The 25,589-nt window shown below is 44.3% G+C and overlaps 1 protein-coding gene across 2 annotated transcripts in view; it reads right to left on the bottom strand.

The window, feature by feature from the left end:
* Nucleotides 1-25,589, bottom strand: part of LOC140494757 (hepatocyte growth factor activator) — an 88,759-nt gene that overhangs the window by 7,505 nt on the left and 55,665 nt on the right. Inside the window, exons 12-18 of one of the 2 annotated variants that reach the window (XM_072594328.1) lie at nt 17,558-17,668; nt 16,731-16,964; nt 15,195-15,369; nt 13,615-13,709; nt 5,005-5,245; nt 1,999-2,138; nt 734-874 (exon numbers count right to left, since the gene is read on the bottom strand). In XM_072594328.1, coding sequence (XP_072450429.1) covers nt 734-874; nt 1,999-2,138; nt 5,005-5,245; nt 13,615-13,709; nt 15,195-15,369; nt 16,731-16,964; nt 17,558-17,668 — 1,137 coding nt within the window. The remainder of the gene's footprint in view (nt 1-733; nt 875-1,998; nt 2,139-5,004; nt 5,246-13,614; nt 13,710-15,194; nt 15,370-16,730; nt 16,965-17,557; nt 17,669-25,589) is intronic. The other variant, XM_072594337.1, reaches the window with a different exon arrangement.

The following is a 25,589-nucleotide window of genomic DNA, read 5'->3' as shown; positions in this document are numbered from 1 at the left end:
CTTGACACTGAGCCACAATGGGGAAGGTTGATCACAGTGGTAGGTTTGAAGGACAGGGGAGGAAGATGGAGAGGTTTAGGGAGGCAATTCCACAGTCAGGGCCAGGCTGCTGAAGATACAGAGGTTAGTTGTTGTACAGAGGGGGTCAGAAATGGGCAAGAAGCAATGAGGCATGTGCATATCGCAGTGAGGGATTCCACCTGTGCAATCTTTGTTAGCTATTATTTAACATCCCATAGAAAGGGGTGGTCATTACACAACCAAACAGGAAGCATACCAAGCTAAAAATCCTTCCAACGGCAGGCTGTAAAAGCAGGAGAGATTTCTGTTCAACCATGTGACAGAAAGAACATCAGAGACTCAACCATCACTATCCCATCACAATTCCATCATAGTTACACCATGCAGGCAAAGAATGCATGTATCCTTGGCCACTCAGACTCCCTGAAAGACCTGCAATACACTACCATCATAAATTACTTAATTAGTTGCTTGGTAATACAGAGTGAGTACTGCTGGAAAAAAAAGACATACTTTTCATCTGGAATTGATCAGGACAGAATTGCAAGAATGCCAAATCTCAAAGGAAGATGATATCCTTGTTTCCCTGTCCTGATGAGTGCAAAATGAAAAGCTTTGATATCATGGCCCTTTTTACAGCAAATTTCACAGCCCTGTGCACATCTTCTGAGTTGGTAAGGAATATGGATATTAGAATAACAAAGCTCCTTACTTTCATGAGTGTGTCCCCATCCAGCGATTTGGCATTTTGTACAATCTGGGAAGGAATCAGTCACAGACGGTAGACAGAGTGTTTGAACAAATCTGGTCTTGGTCGCACAACGCTTATTTTCCTTCTTCAACTTTAGAAGGGCTAGGAGTTAAAACAAAATCCAGTTTATGGCATTTAAACAAATACATATACACTCACACACACAGACACACACAGACACACACACTCACACACATAGACACACACACTCACACACATAGATACACACATAGACACACATGCACAGACACACACACTCACACACATAAACACACACATAGACACACACACACAGAAAGACAGACACACACACACGTATATGTATACTACACTTACACCCAGAAGCACACACACATAACTATACACACATACATATACATAAACACACACATACATATCATGACATAGAAGGTTGAACCATTCTGTCAATTAAACGCCAAGAAAAGCTTGCCTCGCCTCTTAATCTGTTAAAATGTGAGTGTCAGTGAACTCCAAGCCCCCCTTCCTCTTAATTGCTTATGATCTGACTCCAACTCGATAACAATATGATGTTCCAATAAGGCGCTTATGAAAATTACATTAATTTAATCTCAAAACCACATATTCCCAGTCTTCTTTGCTGTCTTCACTCTTCCTGCTGCTGATCTCCCTGGGTCATCTTCTTTCATTTTACTGCGAGTATGTTTCTCATGAAAAGGTACCTTTGATAGAGCATTTTCTAATTTTCTTTGAGAGCAGTATGTTACATTGGCAGTTAGCTTTCCAGCAGTTTCTCTCTCTATGGCAGTTTCTCTCTTTACAGCAGTTTCTCTCTCTCTCTCTAATTTTCAAAATACCCAATTTATATAACCTCCATGACACACTGAACTTTTATAATTTGATTGGTTTCCAGGTTTCAAAACAATAAATTCAAACTCGATTGGATTTTCATATCCTGGGCATAATTTAACTGATAGACAAAATTTGAATTACTGTCAAAACAGCAACCAAAACTCAGGTATCCATTTCACAGCCAAATATTACATTTGGAACATCCAAACCTTTAGCTAACAGCTGTGACTGTACTTTAAATTCAGAAAAGCACTTTCCATCTTAAAGTGACCATATATGCTTTTGACTTTGTAACACATGCACACACAGATATACATAGGCAGACAAGTACACTTTCAAGCAAAACTTCACAATTTCCCAGAGATAAACGAAAAGGTAGATATTTGTGGTTTTACCTATGTCATGTATGGTTTCATCAAACACATTGTATTTGCTGTGTAGAATGTATTTCTCAATTTCGAATACCTGAGTGTTTTTGCTCGTTTTATTAAAATGATGCTGTCCCAACACAACTCGGATTGATGATGTAAGGGGACTTAAAAAGAAAGCGGATGTCAGATGGAGATAAACGGGTGAAAAACAAATTATTCTTTAACAAATCTATTTCTGGTAGAAGTATCCAACAAATAATAGTTGCAAAGAAAACTCCAAAACAACTATATTTGTGTATCTTATCTTATGCATCTAGGGTTTCATATGTTTATGATTCCAGTTGATCATGATAATGAACAAGTTAGATCCCAGAGTAAAACCTGGCCTGATAGGCCATAAGCTTTATTTTTCTTCTTTGGTTACCATGGCAGTCAGTCACTGTGTATAAGAGGCTGTCATAAAACCGTAGAATCTCTACACTGCAGAAAGAGGCCATTTGGCCCATTGAGTCTGCATCCACTATCTGAACAGCATCCCACCCAGACCCCTCTCCCCTGCTAGCTTATCCCTCTAACCCTGAATCTACTTTGCCTCTACATCCCTGAACACTACGGGCAATTTGGCATGGCCAATCCACCTGACCTGCACATCTTTGAACTGTGGGAGGAAAACAGAGCACCCCAGAGGAAACCCACGCAGACACAGGGAGAATGTGCAAACTCCCTGTACAACACGCAATGTTCAAACTAACTATGTACTTCTAACAAAAAGAAACAAAAAATTATTACACAGTAGAAATGAGTTACATTGCACTGTACAAGTATTAGATGAAATGATCATATTACAAAAATCAGAACTAAGAACAGTTATGGATTAAACCAAACCCCCTCAAAATATATAAAAGAGATAGCCTAACCCCTAACTTACTTATAGGTAAGTGAAAGAAACAGCACAGAACAAATCTCTCTTAAAGGCACAATATCATCACAGAACAGGGTCACCCTGTCTCCACTTTTAAATTTCTTGTTCATTTGGTACGTCTATAATTGGTTTCTTTCGACAAATTTCTGCATCCACTCAATGCTATTTTTCTTTAGTGAACATCTCTTCCTGAGACCCTTAAACAAATTACTAAATCAACTCGAAGTAGAGAGAGACCTTTTCAGTCTGAAGAAGTGTCTTTCAGTTCAAAACATTAACTCTGCTTTCTCTCTCCACAGATGTTGCCAGACCTGCTGAGTTTCCCCAGCAATTTATTTCATTGTTTCACTCAAAGTAGCCCTGAACGAGGGTTCTTACAATTCTTTTTCTGTCACCTTCCGTGTCTGGAGCATTTGTCTTTCCAACTTTTAATCTTTTGCAGTTTAGTTTGAAGATTGCGAAGATAACAGTACCTTTGGTTCCATCTGATTAAAACTTTGCACACTACCCAATGCTTCAGAATGTTTCTGTCTTTCTGTGTTACTGAACTCTTCTTACTAGACAACCGTGATTTTTTTCTATATTTTCTCTAATGCCTCGAAAGTTTCAATACCTCCTTAAACTGTGTAAAGAAACTCCAGCCAACCCTGCACCATTCAGAACAATTCAATGTGAAAGTATAAATTTTTTCCCACCCTCTTGTAAAGCACACATTCTATAAAAATACAAATCAAACTTAAATTTAAACATTGTTCTGCCATTTTTGACCCTGGGTTCCCAAATAATAACAGAATAATATAATGAATCTTGATCACTGCATGTGATGATGAATGAATTAGATTTCACTCAGAAAGTGCTGAGAATTATGAATATACTACTGGAAATGGTGCAGCGGTAATCACAGCACAATTATGTAATTATAATATAATATTTATCATATAGCATAATTATAACTCCCCTCCTGACTCCTCAAAGTTTGTTCACCATCTACAAGGCACAAGTCAGGAGTGTGATGGAATACTCTCCACTTGCCTGGATGGGTGCAGCTCCAACAACACACAAGAAGCTTGACACCATCCAGGACAATGTAATCCCCTTGATTGGCACCACATCCACAAACATCCACTCCCTCCACCACCAGTGCTCAGTAGCAGCAGTGTGTACCATCTACAAGATGCACTACAGAAATTCACCAATGATCCTCATACAGCACCTTCCAAGCCCACAACCATTTCCATCCAGAAGGACCAGGGCCAAAGGTTCAAGGGAACACTGACACCTGCAACTTCCCCTCCGAGATGCTCACCATCCTGATTTGGAAATATATTATCTTTCCTTCACTGTCACTGCGTCAAAATCCTGGAAATCCCCCCCATTGTGAGTCAACCCACAGCAGGTGGACTGCAGCTGTTCAAGAAGGTAGCTTGCCACCAAGGGCAACTAGGGATGGGCAATAAATGCTGGCTCAGTCAGCAATGCCCAAATTCCACAAGTGAATAAAAATAAGAGAAGATGGAAAAAAAAATGAGTAGAATTTTGTAAAATTTGAGTCTCAAATACCAGAAGCATATGTTGCGACAATATTTTATAAGTCTATACATTTCACTCAGAAGAGAATCATGGAAGCAATTCCTTCCACTTCCAGGAAATGTTAAGGAAATGGGAATTGGGAGCAATCTGTATTTTGTTTCAGATGGGTGGGGTTCCTATTGGAACCAATTTGATGGGAGTGCTGCCGGTGGTGGTACACAGGAACAGGAGCTGGCCACTCAGCCTTTTCAGCTCTTCTACCCCACTAGTTGATTGGCCACTTATTTCCCTAAGGTAAAAACAATGACTGCAGATGCTGGAAACTAGATTCTGGATTAGTGGTGCTGGAAGAGCACAGTAGTTCAGGCAGCATCCAAGTAGCTTCAAAATCGACGTTTCGGTTCCTGATGAAGGGCTTTTGCCCGAAACGTCGATTTCGAAGCTACTTGGATGCTGCCTGAACTGCTGTGCTCTTCCAGCACCACTAATCCAGACACTTGTTTCCCTAAGCCAACACAAATGTGTTGGTGGATTCATAATTTGGTCTCGATGAGTTCAAACATCGGTTACCCAGTTACCTGTCAATGAAGCAATGGGCAGCAGAAACAACCCAACAAGAGAATATAAGGGATCCAGTGCAAAAGTTTCTTCCGATGTATATGGCAGCAAGCCAGGGGTGGGAGCCAGGCAAGGCTGAGGAGCCTCCAACAATCCTTGGTTTTGGGCCCTTCTGAGCCTGTTTCCCACATGAGGGTGATTGTTGAGGAAATATCGACACTGTAAACCTTGCAATAGGAGGAATTCTCTTCGACCAGAAACCTGAAAGGCATTGGGACAACATAGAATGAGACAAAAACAAACATGTCACTATTTGTATACATGGACATATGAGAATGTGTGGCTTAGGAGCTGGAGTTGGCCACTCAGTCCCTCAAGCCTGCTCCACCATTCATTAAAATCATGGCTGCCTTATTACATCACATACTTGCCTATCCCTAATAACCTTTCACACTCTTCTATCCTTTTATTCCATTTGTTCGTGGGGTATGGACATCACTGGCTAGGCCAGCATTAATTGTCTCACCCTTATTGCCCCAGAAGGCAGTCAAGAATCGACCACATTCCTGTGGGTCTGGAGTCACTTGTAGGTCTGACCAGGTAAGGATGGCAGATTTTCTTCCCTAAAGGACATTAATGAAGCAGATGGGTTTTTGTGACTACCAATGTTCAAGACAAATAGCCAAGGTCTTTTCCCTGGGGTGGGGGAATCCAAAACTAGAGGACATAGGTTTAAGGTGAGAAGGGAAAGATTTAAAAGGGACCTAAGGGGCAACCTTTTCATGCAGAGGGTGGTGCATGTATGGAACAAGTTCCCAGAGGAAGTAATGGAGGCTGCTTTAACTACAACATTTAAAAGGCATCTGGATGGGTTTATGAATAGGAAGGGTTTAGAGGGATATGGGTCAAATGCTGGCAAATGGGACTAAGATCAGATTGGGATGTCTGGTCAGTGTGGACAAGTTGGACAGAAGGGTCTGTTTCCATGCGAAGTAACTCTATGGCTCTTTAACAGCTGTGAGCAGATGTAGGCACCACAACTTAACAAAGTTATACTGACTTTAGAGGAAGTTATAAGGAAACTTTATATATATTAGACCTGTTTTCTCCAGAATTTAGAATGTGATCTGATCAAAGTCTTCAAGATATTAACAGGAAAAGACAAAACAAGGATGTTTCAGAGAGGGTACAGAATGTTCTCACGGGGGAGAGGGACCAGCAAGAGGTCATTGTCCACATTGGAACCAACGATATAGGAAAGGAAAAGATTGAGACTCTGAAGGGAGATTATAGAGAGTTAGGCAGAAATTTAAAAAGGAGGTCCTCGAGAGTAGTAATATCTGGATTACTCCCTGTGCTGCCAGCTAGTGAGGGCAGGAATAGGAGGATAGAGCAGATGAATGCATGGCTGAGGAGCTGGTGTATGGGAGAAGGATTCACAATTTTGGATCATTGAAATCTCTTTTGGGGTAGAAGTGACCTGTACAAGAAGGATGGATTGCACCTAAATTGGAAGGGGACTAATATACCTGAAGGGAAATTTGCTAAAGCTGCTTGGGAGGATTTAAACTAGCAAGGTGGGGGGTTGGGACCCAGGGAGATAGTGAGGAAAGAGATCAATCTGAGACTGGTACAGTTGAGAACAGAAGAGAGTCAAACAGTCAGGGCAGGCAGGGACAAGGTAGGACTAATAAATTAAACTGCATTTATTTCAATCGAAGGAGCCTGACAGGGAAGGCAGATGAACTCAGGGCATGGTAGGAACATGGGACTGGGATATCTTAGCAATTACAGAAACATGGCTCAGGGATGGGCAGGACTAGCAGCTTAATGTTCCAGGATACAAATGCTACAGTAAGGATAGAAAGGGAGGCAAGAGAGGAGGGGGAGTGGCATTTTTGATAAGGGATAGCATTACAGCTGTGCTGATGGAGGATATTCCTGGGAATACATCCAGGAAAGTTACTTGCGTGGAACTGAGAAATAAGAAAGGGATGATCACCTTATTGGGATTGTATTACAGACGTCCTAAAATAGTCAGAGGGAAATTGAGAAACAAACTTGTAAGGAGATCTCAGTTATCTGTAAGAATAATAGGGTAGTTATGGGAGGGGATTTTAACTTTCCAAACATAGATTGGGACTGCCATAGTGTTAAGGGTTTAGATGGAGAGGAATTTGTTAAGTGTATACAAGACAATTTTCTGATTCAGTATGTGGATGTACCTACTAGAGAAGGTGCAAAACTTGGCCTACTCTTGGGAAATAAGGCAGAGCAGGTGACTGAGGTGTCAGTGGGGGAGCACTTTGGGGCCAGCGACCATAATTCTATTAGATTTAAAATAATGATGGAAAAGGATAGGCCAGATCTAAAAGTTGTAGTTCTAAATTGGAGAAAGGCCAATGTTGATGGTATTAGGCAAGAACTTTCAAAAGCTGATTGGGGGCAGATGTTCGCAGGTAAAGGGATGGCTGGAAAATGGGAAGCCTTCAGGAATGAGATAACGAGAATCCAGAGAGAAAGTATATTCCTGTCAGGGTGAAAGGAAAGGCTGGTAGATATAGGGAATGCTGGATGACTAAAGAAATTGAGGGTCTAGATTAGAGTGGTGCTGGAAAACCACAGCAGGTCAGGCAGCATCCGAGGAGCAAGAAATCGACATTCCGGGCAAAAGCCCTTTATCAGGAATAGACGCAGGGCGCCTGCAGAGTGAAGAGATAAATGAGAGGGGGGTGGGGGTGGGGATAAAGTAGCATAAAGTACAATAGGTGAATGGTGGTGGGATGGAGGTGATAGGTCAAAGAGGAGGGTGGGGGAAGGTAGCAAAGAGTACAATGGGTGAATGGGGGTGGGGATGGAGGTGATAGGTCAGAGAGGGTGGAGTGGATAGGTGGAAAGGAAGATAGGCGGGTAGGACAGGACATGAGGGCGGTGCTGAGCTAGAAGGGGAACTGGGGTGAGGTGGGGGAAGGGGAAATGTGGAAACTGGTGAAGTCCACATTGATGCCCTGGTGTTGAAGTGTTCCGAGGCAGAAGATGAGGCGTTCTTCCTTCAGGCGTCTGGTGGTGAGGGAGCAGCGGTGGAGGAGGCCCAGGACCTGTATGTCCTCGGCAGAGTGGGAGGGGGAGTTGAAATGTTGGGCCACAGGGCGGTGGGATTGATTGGTGCGGGTGTCCCGGAGATGTTCCCTAAAGCGCTCTATCAGGAGGTGCCCAGTCTCCACAATGTAGAGGAGTCCACATTGGGAGCAACGGATACAATAAATGATATTGGTGGATGTGCAGGTAAAACTTTGATGGATGTGGAAGGCTCCTTTAGGGCCTTGGATAGAGGTGAGGGAGGAGGTGTGGGCGCAGGTTTTGCAATTCCTGCGGTGGCAGGGGAAGGTGCCAGGATGGGAGGGTGGGTTGTTGGGGGGCGTGGACTTGACCAGGTAATCACAGAGGGAATGGTCTTTGTGGAAGGCGGAAATGGGTGGGGAGGGAAATATATCCCTGGCGGTGGGATCCGTTTGGAGGTGGCACCACCAGGGATATATTTCCCTCCCCACCCATTTCCGCTTTCCACAAAGACCATTTCCCTCCGTGATTACCTGGTCAAGTCCACGCCCCCCAACAACCCACCCTCCCATCCTGGCACCTTCCCCTGCCACCGCAGGAATTGCAAAACCTGCGCCCACACCTCCTCCCTCACCTCCATCTAAGGCCCCAAAGGAGCTTTCCACATCCATCAAAGTTTTACCTGCACATCCTCCAATACCATTTATTGTATCCATTGCTCCCGATGCGGTCTCCTCTACATTGGGGAGACTGGGCGCCTCCCAGCGGAGCACTTCAGGGAACATCTCCGGGACACCCGCACCAATCAACCCCACTGCCCCGTGGCCCAACATTTCAACTCCCCCTCCCACTCTACCGAGGACATGCAGGTCTTAGGCTTCCCCCACCGCCGCTCCCTCACCACCCGCCGCCTGGAGGAAGAACGCCTCATCTTCCGCCTCAGAACACTTCAACCCCAAGGCATCAATGTGGACTTCACCAGTTTCCTCATTTCCCCTTCCCCCACCTCACCCCAGCTCCAACGTTCCAGCTCAGCACTGTCCCCATGACCTGTCCTACCTGCCTATCTTCCTTTCCACCCTCCTCTCTGACCTATCACTTCCATCCCCGCCCCCGTTCACCTATTGTACTCTATGCTACTTTATCCCCACCCCCACCACCCTCTCATTTATCTCTCCACTCTGCAGGTACCCTGCCTCCATTCCTGATGAAAGGCTTTTGCCCAAAACATCAATTTTCCTGCTCCTCGGATGCTGCCTGAACTGCTGTGCTTTTCCAGCACCACTCTAATCTGGACTCTGGTTTCCAGCATCTGCAGTCCTTGTTTTTACCTAAAGAAATTGAGAGTTTGGTTAAGAAAAAGAAGGAAGCATATGTAAGATATAGACGGGATAGATCGAGTGAATCCTTAGAAGAGTATACAGGAAGTAGGCGTATACTTAATAGGGAAATCAGGAGGGCAAAAAGGGGACATGAGATAACTTTGGCAAATAGAATTAAAGAGAATCCAAAGAGTTTTTACAAATACATTCAGGACAAAAGGGTAACTAGAGAGAGAATAGAACCCCTCAAAGATCAGCAAGGCGGCCTTTGTGTGGAGCTGCAGAAAATGGGGGAGATACTAAATGAGGATTTTGCATCAGTATTTACTGTGGAAAAGGATATGGAAGATATAGACTGTAGGGAAATAGATGGTGACATCTTGCAAAATGTCCAGATTTCTGAGGAGGAAGTGCTGGTAAAGGTGGATAAATCCCCAGGACCTAATCAAGTGTAGCCTAGAACTCTGTGGGAAGCTAGAGAAGTGATTGCTGGGCCTCTTGCTGAGATATTTGTATCATTGATAGTCACAGGTGAGGTGCCGGAAGACTGGAGGTTGGCTAACGTGGTGCCACTGTTTAAGAAGGGTGTAAGGACAAGCCAGTGAACTATAGACCAGTGAGCCGGCGTCGGTGGTGGGCAAGTTGTTGGAGGGAATCCTGAGGGACAGGATGTACATGGATTTGGAAAGGCAAGGACTGATTAGGGATAGTCAACATGGCGTTGTGCGTGGGAAATCATGCCTTTTGAGGAAGTAACAAAGAGGATTAATGAGGGCAGAGCAGTAGATGTGATCTACATGGACTTCAGTAAGGCTTTCGACAAGGTTCCCCTTGGGAGACTGATGAGCAAGGTTAGATCTCACGGAATACAGGGAAAACTAGTCATTTGGATACAGAACTGGCTCAAAGGTAGAAGACAGAGGGTGGTGGTGGAGGGTTGTTCTTCAGGCTGAAGGCCTGTGACCAGTGGAGTGCCACAAGGATTGGTGCTGGTCATAAGAGGTACAGTTAGTAAGTTTGTAGATGACACCAAAATTGGAGGTGTAGTGGACAGCGAAGAGGGTTACCTCAGATTACAACAGCATCTGACCAGATGGGCCAATGGGCTGAGAAGTGGCAGGTGGAGTTTAATGCGAGGTGTTGTATTTTGGGAATGCAAATCTTAACAGGACTTATACACTAAATGGTAAGTTCCTAGGGAGTGTTGCTGAACAAAGAGACCTTGGACTGCAGGTTCATAGCTCCTTGAAAGTGGAGTCACAGGTAGATAGGATAGTGAAGAAGGCCTTTGGTATGCTTTCCTTTATTGGTCAGAGTATTGAGTACAGGAGTTGGGAGGTCATGTTGCGGCTGCACAGGACATTGGTTAGGCCACTGTTGGAATATTGTGTGGAATTCGGAAAGATGTTGTGAAACTTGAAAGGGTTCAGAAAAGATTTACAAGGATGTTGCCAGGGTTGGAGGATTTGAGCTATAGGAAGAGGTTGAACAGGCTGGGGCCGTTTTCCCTGGAGCGTCAGACGCTGAGGGTTGACCTTATAGAGGTGTACAAACTAATGAGGGGCATGGATAAGGTAAATAGGCAAAGTCTTTTCCCTGGGGTCGGGGAGTTCAGAGCTAGAGGGCATAGGTTTAGGGTGAGAGGGGATAAAAAAGAAACCTATGGGGCAACTTTTTCACGTGGTACGTGTATGGAATGAGCTGCCAGAGGAAGTGGTGGAGGCTGGAACAATTGCAACATTTAAGAGGCATTTGGATGGGTAGATGAATAGGAAGGATTTGGAGGGATATGGGCCGGGTGCTGGCAGGTGGGACTAGATTGGGTTGAGATATCTGGCCGCATGGACAGGTTGGACTGAAGGGTCTGTTTCCATGCTGTACATGTCTATGACTCTATGACTTAAATAGAAAAAGATATTTTTAAAAAAACAATAAACTATGCATGCTGGAAATCAGAAACAAAATCAGAAATGTCTGGAAAATCTTAACAGGTCTGGCAGCATCTGTGGAGAGAAAGTAGAGTTAACGTTTCAGGTGAAATGACCCTTCTTCAGTTCTGGATACAATTCCCTTGCAATCTCTCAGGTCACTTGAGAGGTCAGAGATAAAGAGTTTATTACCTCACAAACAAAAGGCTACGTTTTGCAATGGAATGTTGCCTTATAACAGGACTGGGAATGTCAGAGTAGATTAGATGTTAATGTCTCCTGAGTAGACTTTACGCTGTATGTGCTTATCAAGAGTTGTGGGAACAGTGTGGGTGAAAGGTGGAATTGGATTATAGACAAATTGGTGAAGTGGGCAGACAAATAGCCACTTTCGAAATTTAATTGGAGAGGAACACGAAGTAATTCATAGTGGAAGGAAGAATGCAGGAGATTGGAATAACCCATATAAGGCTCATGGGGAATCACTGATTGGTCTCCCTGCGGAGCTCGTTGAGTATGGGTTCCCTTGATAACAGGCAATGACCTGCCTATTGGAACGCATCACCTGAGCCCTTTCGAAACAGCACTGCTGCTTTATATCCAGGCAGGATATTTTGTTCCCACTTAAGGAAGAGTTCATTATTGTCTACGACCATACTAGACTAAAAATACCTGATCTCAAAGCTAAGCAGACTCAGGTCTGGTTAGTACTTGGATGGGAGATCATCTGGGAGTACCAGATGCAAAGAAATATGAGGGTCCTCCTGTGGAACAGTCCTAGTCCACAGACTAGGAGGTCCAGGTTGAAGTCCTACCTGCTCCAGAGCTGTGGGACAACATCTCTGAACAGGTTGATTTGGGAAAAACAAGTTAAATGAAAAATAAATAAAGCAGACCATTCTACAGGGGATACAGTGCTTTATTTCCCCCTCCAACTCCATCTGGATTTAGTCCCTTCCCTCTCTCCCTGCTTCCCCCTCACAATTGAAGGTTTGCTTTGCCATTAATGGGCTTTGCTTGTAAATATTTGATTGGCTACATGGATGATTACTGGTTGTGGTTAGTTGTTTACAAAGGGAAAACAGTCACAGTAATTTTGGTGATAGGAAGGTCACTCTGCTGTGAGTGATAACACTGCTGTGTAGAAACAAAAAGGAACTGGCTAATCTGACTGTTTATTTCATAGAATCCCTACAGAGTGGAAACAGGCCATTTGGCCCAACAAGTCCACACAGACGATTCAAAGAGTATCCTACCCAAACCCATTCCCCTACCCTATTACTTTACATCTCCCCAAATGGTACATCTAACCTACACATCCCTGAACACCATGGCCAGTTCACCTAACCCGCACATCTTTGGACTGTGGGAGGAAACTGGAGCAGCTGGAGGAACCCATGCAGACATGGGGAGAATGTGTAAACTCCACACAGGCAGTCACCCAAGGCTGGAATAGAAGTGAATGGCTGCTCTCTTGTCCAATTAGCACCCTAGAATCCCTACAGTGTGGAAACTGGTCCTTCGGCCCAAAAGGTCCATTCCAACCCTCTGAAGAGCAACCCACCCAGAACCATTCCCCTGCTACTCTACATTCACCCAGACTAATGCACCTAACCTACACATCTCTGAACACAATAGGCAATTTAGCATGGCCAATTCGCCTAACCTGCACATCTTTGGATTATGGGAGGAAACCAGAGGAAACCCTCACAGACACAGGGAGAATGTGTCAACTCCACACAGACAGTCACGCAAGGCTGGAATTGAACCTGGGCCCCTGGTGCTGTGAGGCAACAGTGGCAACCACTGAGCCATCCGAATTGAAATGTGACTGCTTCAGGGATCAACTGAATCCTGAAAGAGTCTGAAGAGCTCTGAGGAAGGGTCATTGGACCAGAGAAGTTAATTCTGCTTTCTCTCCACAGATGCTGCCAGACCTGCTGAAATTTTCCAGTAATTTCTGTTTTTGTTTCTGATTTCCAGTATTCGAAGTTCTTTCATTTGTTTTATTCAACTGAGTCTGACCAGGTTCTTATGCCAATTTGTCCCACGTCTGTAATAGGTTCCCAATGACAGATAGCTCATGGGGAATTGTCCTGTCCTTGGTGATGCTGGTTGAGGGATTAAAACTGCCCGTGATCTCGTGGTGAATGGACCCAAAGTCTTCAAGTGGATTTTGTGGAATCTGTTGATCATCCAACTGAGGTGGCCAGGCTGACATTGGCTTTGTTGAAATGGGGGAAAGATTGAGAAAAGGGCAATGTTGTGAATAGGTAAAAGGTAAATACAGATCCCTCACTCATTGATATGAGATACTCACTCATTGTACCACACTTTGGGATATTGCAATGCTCCCAGGACACATGGTTGTCTAACATTATGTAGCACCAGGGTTTTTCATCACCATCCGGATTTCTGCAACAGATAATGGGATCGTGAATCCCCCTGTTCTGTACTCTGTGTTTCACTGACCCCACAACAAGCCAAAATACAAGTGAAATACACAAGGTGTGCCCAACGGAAGAGTGTGCTGGGCCACACCCTGACCAACTCAAAGTACTTGACAGGGTACCTTTGAAGAGCAGTCACTGTGATAAAGTAACAATCAAGGCAGCCAATTTGTGTACACAGCAAGATCCCACAAACACCAATGTGATAAAGACCGAGTGAACTGTTTTCAATGATATTGGCTGAGAGTTAAAAATAGGCCAAGGTACCTCCACTGCTCTCTTCCAACTATGACCTGAGAACTTGTGTGCTCACTTGAAACGGTACATACCACCCTCTGTTTAATCAGCCCATCCAATCCAAAAGCCTATGGATTAAATATCCACCGATACTACGCTGCTCAAAACATTTGCTTTGTCCTGTGTTTGACTGGAGTTGTTCATCTGTTGAAAGCAGAACCCTGACAAGTCTCTGCTGATCAGTGGCAAATGGAATTCCGTCCAGACAAATGTGAGGTGATCCACTTGGCAGGACAAACTAGGCAAGGGAATACATGATGAACAGTCGCACCCTGGGAACACTGAGGATCAGAGGGCCTTGTTGTTTATGTATAATGATCTCTTAAGGGAGCAAAACAGGTCGATAAAGTGGTTAAGAAGGCTTTTATTAGCCAAGGCATAGAGTTTAAGAGCAAGAAGGTGATGCTGTAAGTGTGTAAAACGTTTGTTAGGCTGCAGTTCAAGTATTGTGTGATTTTCTGGAATCCACATCATAGGAGAGATGTGATTACATTGGAGAGGGTGCAGAGGACACTTACCACAAAATAGAACAAAGAATAAAGGACAGTACAGCACAGGAACAGGCCCTTCGGCCCTCCAAGCCTGTGTTGACACATTTTGTCCTTCCATACTAGAACTATCTTCATTTATAGGATCCGTATCCCTCTATTCCCTTCCTATTCCTGTATTCATCTAGGTGCTTCTTGAATGCTGCTATTGTGTCTGCTTCCACCACCTCCTCTGGCAGCACGTTCCACCCTTTGTGTGAAAAATTTGCCACACACATCTCTTTCAAACTTGACACGCCCCACACCTTGAACCTGTGTCCCCGAATAACCCTGGCAAAACGCCTCATACTTTCCACTCTATCCATGCCATTCACAACCTTATAAACTTCTATCAGGTCACCCCTCAATCTCTTGTGCCCCAGTGAAAACAAATCCAGTCCTTCCAACCTTTCTTCATAGCTAAAATCCCTGGTAAACATTTTCTGTACCCTCTCCAAACTGTCCTTCTGGTAATGCAGTGACCAGAACTATAAGCAATATTCCAAGTGTCTTACCTCTTCCCGCCACTCTTTACCCATAGCCTAGAAATTGGTGTTCTTTCCAGTATTTATCCAATTCCTTTTTGAAAGTTGCCACTGAACCTGCGTTGGTATTTCGCTTCCTACCTGCAGTAGGAGTGGTCACCTAGGCCCAACTGGAGAGCTCCTTCCAGGCTACTAATGTTCAACTGATCATGCAGGAAGTCCTCATTCCAGGGTAAGCATTCAATACCCAAGGCACTCTCATCTTCAGGACCTTTATAAGACATCCCATTGCCCTCATAGCAGGTAGCATTCTTGTCTAAGAGAAATTAAAAAACTGTTAGACAATAAGACTAATGTCAAGATTGGGCAAGTCTTTGGGGCTGGAACAGAGGTCAAAGGTTGTGTAAGAACTTTGAGTTGACTCTTGAGTCTCTGCCCATGGTCAGGTTAGTGAAGGGGTTTGGGAGGGTGAAATTTAATCAGGCAGGAGAATGGGGAATGACGATCTCAGCAACTCTCTATCTCCACCCTGTTTACATTGAGTGGCAAGGCTCCAGGATAGCCCCACTGCGAACTGAAGCCCTTATGTGGACAATTAATGTCCTCACCAAGCTGGTGGAATTTAAGTTCAATGACGAAAACCCATTAAAGAAAGATAGTCTCAATAATGCTGCCTGTGAAACGACCATCGATTGTCTCGTACCCGGTCACCAGACTTCACAGAATCAGAAAGGTGTTACAGTACAGAGAGAGGCCATTTGGCCCATAGTGCCTGCATTGTTCTATCCCCTCGTACCAATCTCCTGTCTTTTCCCCATCTTCTTGTGCACCATTTCTATCCAAATAACTATCCAATGCCCCTCTTGAATGGTTCAATTGAACCTGATCCCACCACATTGCCAGGCAGTGCATTCGACACCCTGAGTACTTGCTGAGGGAGAAACCAATTCTCATGTCACTGTTGTTTCATTTGCACATCAATATAAATCAGTGCCCTCTCATTCTTGCTCTGTTTACAAGTGAGAACAGCTTCTCCATAACTACTTTATGCAGCCTCATCATGATTTTGGAAACCTTGATCAAATCTCCTCTTACCTTCTACTTTCCAAGGAGAAATGTCAAAATCTATCCTCATCACTGAATTCTCTCATACCTGGAAACACTCTTGTAAATCACTTCCACACCCTCTCCAATGTAATCCACATCTTTTCTATAATGTGGCGCCCTGAACTAGTTGCAATAGCCCAGCTGAGATCGAACTAGTGTCTCATACAAGGTCAACATCTCCTCCTTGCTCTTGTACTCTAAGCCCCTATTAACAAAGCCAAGAACACCGTATTAGCTGCTCTCTCCACCTGTCCTGCCACCTTCAATGAGCTGTGCATCTATACACCCAGTTCCCTCTGCTCCTGCAGCCCCTTTAGTACCCATTTTTCGACATTCCTCCCAAAGTGTCACCTCACACTTCTCCACATTGAGCCTCACCTGCCACCTATCTGCCCACTTCTCCAACCTGTCAATGTCCTTTTGGGGTTCCACACTGTTCTCCTCACAGTTTACAATTCTTCCAAATCTTGTGACATCTGCAAACTTTGAATTGTCCCCTGCACACCAAGGTAGAGATGATTAATATATTTCAGGAAAGTTACATATCACAAATTACATATCTAACTTTACCAGTTTGGATGGAAGGGCACAGATCCGAATGATTAGCTCTTGTTTCTCTCTCCACAGACACTGCCATAATGAAACAGGTAGTCCATTTGATTGGCACCCTGTCCAACACCTTAGGTGTCCACTCCCTCCACCATTGACACTCAGTAGCAGCAGTCTGTACCATCCACAAGATGCACTGCAGAAATTCACCAAGGCTCCTTAGACAGCACCTTTCAAATCCACAACCACTTCCATCTAGAAGGTCAAGAGCACATGGGAACATTAAGTACCCCTCCAAGCCTCTCGCCACCCAGGATAAAATCCTGGAATTCTCTCCCTAACAGCACTGTGGTCTACCTGCAGTATATGGACTGCAGTGGTTCAAGAAGGCAGCTCACCACCACCTTCTCAAGGGCAACTAGGGACGGGCAATAAATTCTGGCCCAACCAGTGGTGAGCTAGGGAGGGGCTTAGTGAGTGGAATGGTGAGGGAGGCAGGAAGAGGGAAGTGGAGGGGAAGGCAGAAACGGGGATAAAGAGGATAAGTGAGAGGTGTATTGAGGGGAATGGCGAGGCAGTAATTGGGAAATGACCGAACAAGGAAGGGAGGAGGCAAGGGGGTAATGAGAGGAACAGTTGGCAGGAAAAGGTTGAAATGAGCAGTCAGGAGGGCAGTGAATAGCGAGTGTTGAACAAATGATAGGCACACAACAATTGAAGTAGACAGACTGGTTCCTGGGTTCCAGTTCCATCTGTCTGATGCAGTGGCACTGACTTCCTAGTGCAATGTAGAGGGCAGCAGGAGGTAACATACTCAAGTAAAGCACTTGTCCATTGGAAGAGCTTACCAATATCACAGTATTTCCCCGCAAAGCCAGCCCGGCACTGGCAGATAATCTCCTCTGCATCCTGGACTGCTCGGCACTGACCATCATGGAGGCACTGGTTAACCCTGCACTCTGAACACGAATTGGTGAGAAAACACATGGCTGTCAGCACATTCCCCAAGACACTGACAATAACCGATTCAGCCGGCAAAGGCTAGGTTTTACCAGGTTCAGAGTTTTCATTTGTTGTGGGGAGGTTGTGAGGAGGGGGATAGTGTGGTGGTGGGGTGGGGGCCTGGGTAAGGCTTAAGGGATCCTTCTGACATTGCAAAGCAATTAGGAGAGAGACTAGTTTAGGCATACACTTGCCATACAGAACATCTAACTCACCAAATCTGAACAGTCGAAGCTGCTGCTTAGTTTATTGGTCCACTTATAAAAAAAGAACCTACATTTATATAGCACCTTTCGCAACCTCATAAGACATTGAAACTGGAGTAGACTGTTTGGCCTCTCAAGCCTACTTTTAATCATGTAGTCCCTACAGTGTGGAAGCAGGCCATTTGGCCCATCTAATCCACACCAACCCTCGGATGAGCATCCCACCTAAACCAACCACCCTTACCCTATGACCTTGCATTTCCTATGAATCCACTTAGTCTGCACATCCCTGGACTCAATAAGCAATTTAGCATGGCCAATCCACCTAACCTGCCCATTCTTTGGACTTTGGGAGGGAACCAGAGCATCCAGAGTAAACGCACACAGAATCGCCCAAAGCTGGGATCAAACGCGGGTCCCAGGCGTTGTGAGGCAGCAGTGTTATCTGCTAAGTTACTGTGCTGCCCTTGTTCTGTCATTCAATAGGACCAAGCCAACCTCACAGCTCTCTGTGGCATTGATTCTCAGCTCTCTGAGAGAAGAAATTCCTCCTCATCTCAGTCTTCAATTGGTGCACCGTTATTCAGAGACTAAACCCCCTGCTCCTAGGCTCTCCCAGGGGGGAAACATCCTCTCACAACAATGTCCAGACTGTCCCAAAGTGCTTTACAGCCAATAAAACACCTTCAAAATATGAACAATAATTTTTGTACATAACCATTGTTTAAAAAAAAACGAATGTATTTTAGTTTTTTCTAAAGTTTCATTCATAAAGTCAGGAAATATGGGATATAGGGAAATTTGGCTATCTGGATTTAGAATTGGTTGGCTGACAGAAGGCAGGGAGTGGGAAGTATTCTGCCTGGAGGTCAGTGTTGAGTGGGGTCCCTCAGGGCACTGTTCTTGGGCCTCTGCTCTTTGTAGATTTTATAAATGACTTGGATGAGGAGGTTGAGGGGTGGGTTAGTAAATTTGCAGATGACACAAAGGTTGGAGGTGTCGTCGATAGTACATAGGGCTACTGCAGGCTGCAGCACGACATAGACAGGATGCAGAGCTGGGCTGAAAAATGGCAGATAGAGTTCAACCTGAAGGTCGAATGCCGAATATAGGATTAAAGACAGGATTCTTGGCAGTGTGGAGGAACAGAGGGATCTTGGGATCCATGTATCTAGATCCCTCAAAGTTGCCACCCAAGTGGATAGGGTTGTTAAGAAAGCATGTGGCGTTTTGACTTTCATTAACAGAGGGGGGTCGAGTTTTTAGATTAGATTACTTACAGTGTGGAAACAGGTCCTTCGGCCCAACAAGTCCACACCGAACCGCAAGCCACCTAGACCCATTCCTCTACATTTACCCCTTCACCTAACATTACGGGCAATTTAGCATGGCTAATTCACCATGCTAAATTTGGACTGTGGGAGAAAACCGGAGCACCCGGAGGAAACCCACACAGACACGGGGAGAATGTGCAAACTCCACACAGACAGTCGCCTGAGGTGGGAATTGAACCCGTGGTGCTGTGAGGCAGCAGTGCTGACCACTGTGCTACCATGCCGCCCACAAAAGCTGCGAGGTTTTGCTGCAGCTCTACAAATCCCTGGTGACTCCACACTTGGAATATTGCGTCCAGTTCTGGTTGCCCTACAATAGGAAAGATACAGAGACTTTGGAGAGGGAGCAAAGAAGGTTTACCAGGACGCTGCCTGGACTGGAGGGCTTGCCTTATGAAGAAATGTTGAATAAGCTCAGACTTTTCTCTCTGGAGAGGAGGAAGAAGAGAGGAGACCTGATCGAGGTATTCAAGATAATGAGAGGAATAGCTAGAGACTTTTCCCCAGGGCAGGATTGACTGGTACGTGGGTCCTAGTTTGAAGATATTAGGAGGAAGGTATAAAGGAGACGTCAGAGGTAGGTTCTTTATGCAGAGAGTAGTGAATGCATGGAATGTGTTGCCAGCTGTGGTGGTGGAGGCAGAGTCACTGGGGACATTAAAGTGACTGCTGGACGTGCACATGGATAGCAGTGAGTTGAGGGGTATGTAGGTTAAGTTACTATATTTGACATTAGGATTAAACCTCGGCACAACATCGTGGGCCAAAGGGCCTGTTCTGTGCTGTACTTTTCTATATGTTCTAAAGTATATTTGGAGTGTAGTCACTGTTATAATGTTGGAAAAACAACAGCAGACAAGCTCCCACCAATAACAATGTTTAATGAACAGATAATCTGTTTTCTGTGATGCTATATGTGTGATAAATATTGGCCATTATACAGAAGGCAGACTTTTCTTTTGTTTTTCAAACAGTGCCCATGGAAGCTCATCTGAGTGCATAAAGTGGACATGGATTAATCTGTTCTTCCAAACTACGGTACCTCTGTCAGTGCAGCACTCCCTCTGTACGGCGTTCCGAGTGTCAGGACTGAGTAGGTGGACAGGTAGCTGGAGCATTAATGTATGTATCCCAATAAATAGTTTTACATAGAGTCATAGAGATGTACAGCATGGAAACAGACTCTTCGGTCCAACCCGTCCATGCCAACCAGATATCCCAACCCAATCTAGTTACATCTGCCAGCACCTGGCCCATATCCCTCCAAACCCTTCCTATTCATATACCCATCCAAATGCATCTTAAATTTTGCAATTGTACCAGCATCCACCAAATCCTCCGGCAGCTTATTCCATACCTATACCACCCTCTGTGTGAAAAAGTTGCTTCTTAGGTCTCTTTTATGTCTTTCCCCTCTCACCCTAAACTTATGCCCTCTAGTTCTGGACTCCCTGACCCCAGGGAAAAGACTTTGCCTATTTATCCTATCCATGCCCCTCATAATTTTGTAAACCTCAAAAAGGTCACCCCTCAGCCTCCGACACTCCAGGGAAAACAGCCTCAGCCTGTTCAGCCTCTCCCTATAGCTCAAATCCTCCAACCCTGGAAACATCCTTGTAAATCTTTTCTGAACTCTTTCAAGTTTCACAACATCTTTCCAATAAGAATGAGACTAGAATTACACGCAATATTTCAACAGTGGCCTAACCAATGTCCTGTACAGCCGCAATATGACCTCCCAACTCCTGTACTCAATACTCTAACCAATAAAGGAAAGTATACCAAATGCCTTCTTCACTATCCTATCTACCTGTGACTCTACTTTCAAGGAGCTATGAACCTGCACTCCAAGGTCTCTTTGTTCAGCAACACTCCCTACGGCCTTACCATTAAGTGGATAAAATACTGTTATTTGACAAAAAAATTGTGAATACTGTATCAGGAGGCAATGGCTTAGTGCTAGACTATTGATAAACGCCACAATCAACTATCCTTTGTATCTATACACACAGACAACGAGGATCACACTGGGACAGCACAACAACAATAAGACAAGCTTGAAGACAGCCAGAGAATTCCTAAAAGCCTAGCACTCATCCACGGACTCCATCAATAACCACGTTGGCCTAGACCCAATGTACCGACCACTTCAATGACCTACTGGGAAACAGTGGGGAATGAAACCAAATAAATTCCAACCGACACAGAACAGCAGTGCTTCACAGGAGGCTCCACAGCACTGAGGATGTCATCTAGGCAGGGGACAAAATGTCTGCAAATCAACTTCCCAGCTCCTACAACCAGAACCCGAGCTACAAATCTTCACACAAAACCTTGAAGACTATTGATCCTGAGACCCAGGGAATGTTCTGGACCCTGCTTCAACTCCTACCATGGCTGATAAATTTAAATTCAATAAAAAAAAGGGAATTAAAAATCTGACGATGAATTGATTGTTGGGGATAAACCCCTCTGGCTCACTAACATTCACCTTATCTGGTCTGGCTTATACGTGCCTCCAGACCCACAACAATGTGGCTGAGTCTTAAGTGCCCTCTGTGCAATTAGGAATGGATTCCCATGTTCGACAAATAATTTTTTTAAAAAAGGATTCTGGAAATCTGAAACAAACACAGAGAGTTCAGCATCCGTGGAGAAAGAAACAGAGTTAATGTTTCAAGTCTCATCTGAAGATAAATCACATCAGATCCTGAAGGTTTACTCTGACTTCTCTCCGCAGATGTTGCCAGACTTACTGAGTTCTCCAGCATTCTATGCATCAGTTTCAGTTTTACATCTAGCCCCTGGTCAAAGCGAATGAGGCGGATCATTTGTATTTTAGATTTTGAAGTGAGGAATATCGGACTCAGGAGCAGGAGTAGGCCATTTGCCTCTTTGAACATGCTCCACCATTCAATAAGACCATGGCTGATTTTGGTTTGGTCTCAGCTCCACTAACCTGCCTTTCCCACCCCCACTGCATAATCCTTGACTGCGTTTCGACTAAGAATATATCTAACCCAGCCTTGAATAATTCTATAGCCCCAGCCTCCACTATTTTGTAGGGAAGACAATTTCGCAGACAAGGGACCTTAGGAGAAAGTTCGCTTCATCGCCATCATGGAAGGGATATCTCTTATTGTTAAAATTGTATCCCTAGATTTAGACTTCCTCACAAGAGGAAACGTTCCTGGCATCCATGCTTCCCATTCCCCATGTGTTAGTGAAGCAGTGGTGAGTGTTGTTCAGGACACTGGGAGAGCTGAAGAGCTCAAGAACAATGAAGGGCTTTTGCCTGAAACGTCGATTTTCCTGCTCCTCGGATGCTGCCTGACCTCTTGTGCTTTTCCAGCACCACTCTGATCCAAACTAAACTAGCCCTACCTGCCTGCTCCTAGCCCATATCCCTCCAAACTTTTCTATTCATGTACTTATATAAGTGTCTTTTAGATATTGTAACTGTGTCTGCATCCACCAATTCCTCTGCAAGCCCATTCAAACCACTCACTGTGTAAAAAAAAACCTGCCCCCATGTCATTTTTAAATCTTTCTCCTCTCACCTTAAAAATATGGCCTCTAGTCTTGAACTCCCCCACTTTAGAGAAAAGGCACCAAATATTTACATCATCTATTCCCCTCATGATTTCATAAACCTCCATATGGTCACCCCTCACCCTCCTACATTCCAACAAAAAAATGTCCCAGCCTATCCAGCCTTTCTTCATAACTCAAACCTTCCACACCTGGCAACATCCTGCTAAGTCTCTTCTGAACACTCTTTAGCTTAACATAGAGTCATAGAGTTTACTGCATGGAAACAGACCCTTTGGTCCAACCCATCCATGCTGACCAGATATCCCAAACCAATCTAGTCCCACCTGCCAGCACCCGGCCCATATCCCTCCAAACCCTTCCTATACATATACCCATCCAAATGCCTCTTACATGTAGCAATTGTACCAGCCTCCACCACATCCTCTGGCAGCTCATTCCACACACGTACCACCCTCTGCGTGAAAAAAATTACCCCTTAGGTCTCTTTTATAACTTTCCCCTCTCACCCTAAATCTATGCCCTCTAGTTCTGGACTCCCCGACCCCAGGGAAAAGACTTTGTCTATTTATCCTATCCATGCCCCTCATAATTTTGTAAACCTCTATAAGGTCACCCCTCAGCTTTCGACGATCCAGAGAAAATAGCCCCAGCCTGTTCAGCCTCTCCCTGTAGCTCAGATTCTCCAACCCTGGTAAATCCTTGCAAATCTTTTCTGAATCCTTTCAAGTTTTACAACATCTTTCCGATAGGAAGGAGACCAGAATTGCACGCAATATTCCAACAGTGGTCTAAGCAATGTCCTGTACAGCCACAACATGACCTCCCAACTCCTGTACTCAATACTCTGACCAATAAAGGAAAGCACACCAAACAACTTCTTCACTATCCTATCTACCTGCGACTCCACTTTCAAGGAGCTATGAACCTGCACTCCAAGGTCTCTTTGTTCAGCAACACTCCCTAGGACCTTACCATTAAGTGTATAAGTCCTACTAAGATTTGCTTTCCTAAAATGCAGCACCTCGCATTTATCTGAATTAAACGCCATCTGCCACTTCTCAGCCCATTGGCCCATCTGGTCCAGATCCTGTTGTAATCTGAGGAAACCATCTTCGCTGTCCATTACAGCTCCAATTTTGGTGTCATCTGCAAACTTACTAACTGTACCTCTTATGCTCGCATCCAAATCATTTATGTAAATGACAAAAAGTGGAGGGCCCAGCACCGACCCTTGTGGCACTCCACTGGTCACAGGCCTCCAGTCTGAAGAACACCCCTCCACCACCCTCTGTCTTCTACCTTTGAGCCAGTTCTGTATCCAAATCGCTAGTTCTCCCTGTATTCCGTGAGATCTAACCTTGCTAATCAGTTTCCCATGGGGAACCTTGTTGAACGCCTTACTAACGCCTTAACATTATCCTTACTATATCAGAGCAACCAGAACTGGACACAGTACCCCAGAGGAGGCCTCACCAATGTCATATACAACCTTAACATGATGTTTCAACTCCTACATTCAAAGATCTGAGCAATGAGGGCAAACATGCTCAACACCTTCTTAACCACCTTGTTTATATTGGGTATGTTGTCCTTGATATTTGCACTCAAGTTCTCTGAAGTGGGACTTAAACAGACAATGCTCTGACTAAGAGGCATGATTGCTGCCCTTTGACCCAAGAAGTGAAAGATGTTTGAGTAGGATGCACCATCCATAGCTAACTGAGGAAGTTTAGGATGCCTTCAAATTGGAAGAAAAGTATACAATAATTATTTCAGAATTTCAGAAGGATGGAAAAACTTTACAAACTAGCAAAGAATTACTTCACAAAATAATGAGGGAAGAATCAGAGTATGAGAAAACAGGACAGAAATGGGAAATGAAATTATCAAGAATTGTGCTTGTGATGAAAGTTTACAAATAAATCTCCTTCTGAGGACCCCAGCATCACAGCTGCCAGTCTGCAACCAATTCACTTCATCTCACGGTGGAGCTTAATGCTACAACTGAACAATTTGAAAATCATTCTTGTAGCAGGAAGGCACAGTATTAAAGTGGGCACTTTGTCAAGAGAAAATACTAAGGAAAACAAATGCACGATCACAATGGACTAAAATAGAATATGATTATGAACAACCTATGTGTTTAATGCAAAAATGTTATTACTGTCAATGTAAAATAGAAACAGCAAAAAGAGGGAATTTTGATAGAGGGTGAAAATACTTTCTTAAAGACACAATATCATTTTCTGGAAGGAAAAGTGTGATCAAAGAGAAAATGGATAATTATTTTCGAACTTGAATTCCAAAGATGTAAATGGATTTTTGGTTTTCAATGCTAAGATGCTTTTTTGTTCCATGGTCAGAAGGTCTTTTGGAACAGTGAGCTAAAGACAGCCATTCCAAGAAATCATATGACTTAAGCTGAATGACTTAAGCTGTTCTGAGGAAGGCTCACTCGACCTAAAACGTTAACTCTGATTTCCCTCCATACGTGCTGCCAGACCCACTGAGCTTTTTCAGCAATTTCTGTTTTTGTTTCTAATTTCCAGCATCTGCAGTTCTTTCGGTTTTCATTTAGGGTTCAACAAGCTACCTGGTGAGATAACTGCTGCTTATTGTTGGCTTGAGGTTTTATGGCAAGAGCCAGATGGACATCCAGAGTGACAAGCAGGTTCAGTTCAGAAGTAATGATCCTTACCAGCAAGAAGAGCAGTTTAGTTATTAGCAGCCTATGGACTTTCAGTGTTGGAAAGTGGTCTCAACCTACGTTAACAGTCAAGGTA

This window comes from Chiloscyllium punctatum, chromosome 2 (genome assembly GCF_047496795.1).
Source record: "Chiloscyllium punctatum isolate Juve2018m chromosome 2, sChiPun1.3, whole genome shotgun sequence".
Lineage (NCBI taxonomy): Eukaryota > Metazoa > Chordata > Chondrichthyes > Orectolobiformes > Hemiscylliidae > Chiloscyllium > Chiloscyllium punctatum.
The sequence above is the reverse complement of the archived record's forward strand: the minus strand, read 5'-3'. Positions and strand labels throughout refer to the sequence as shown.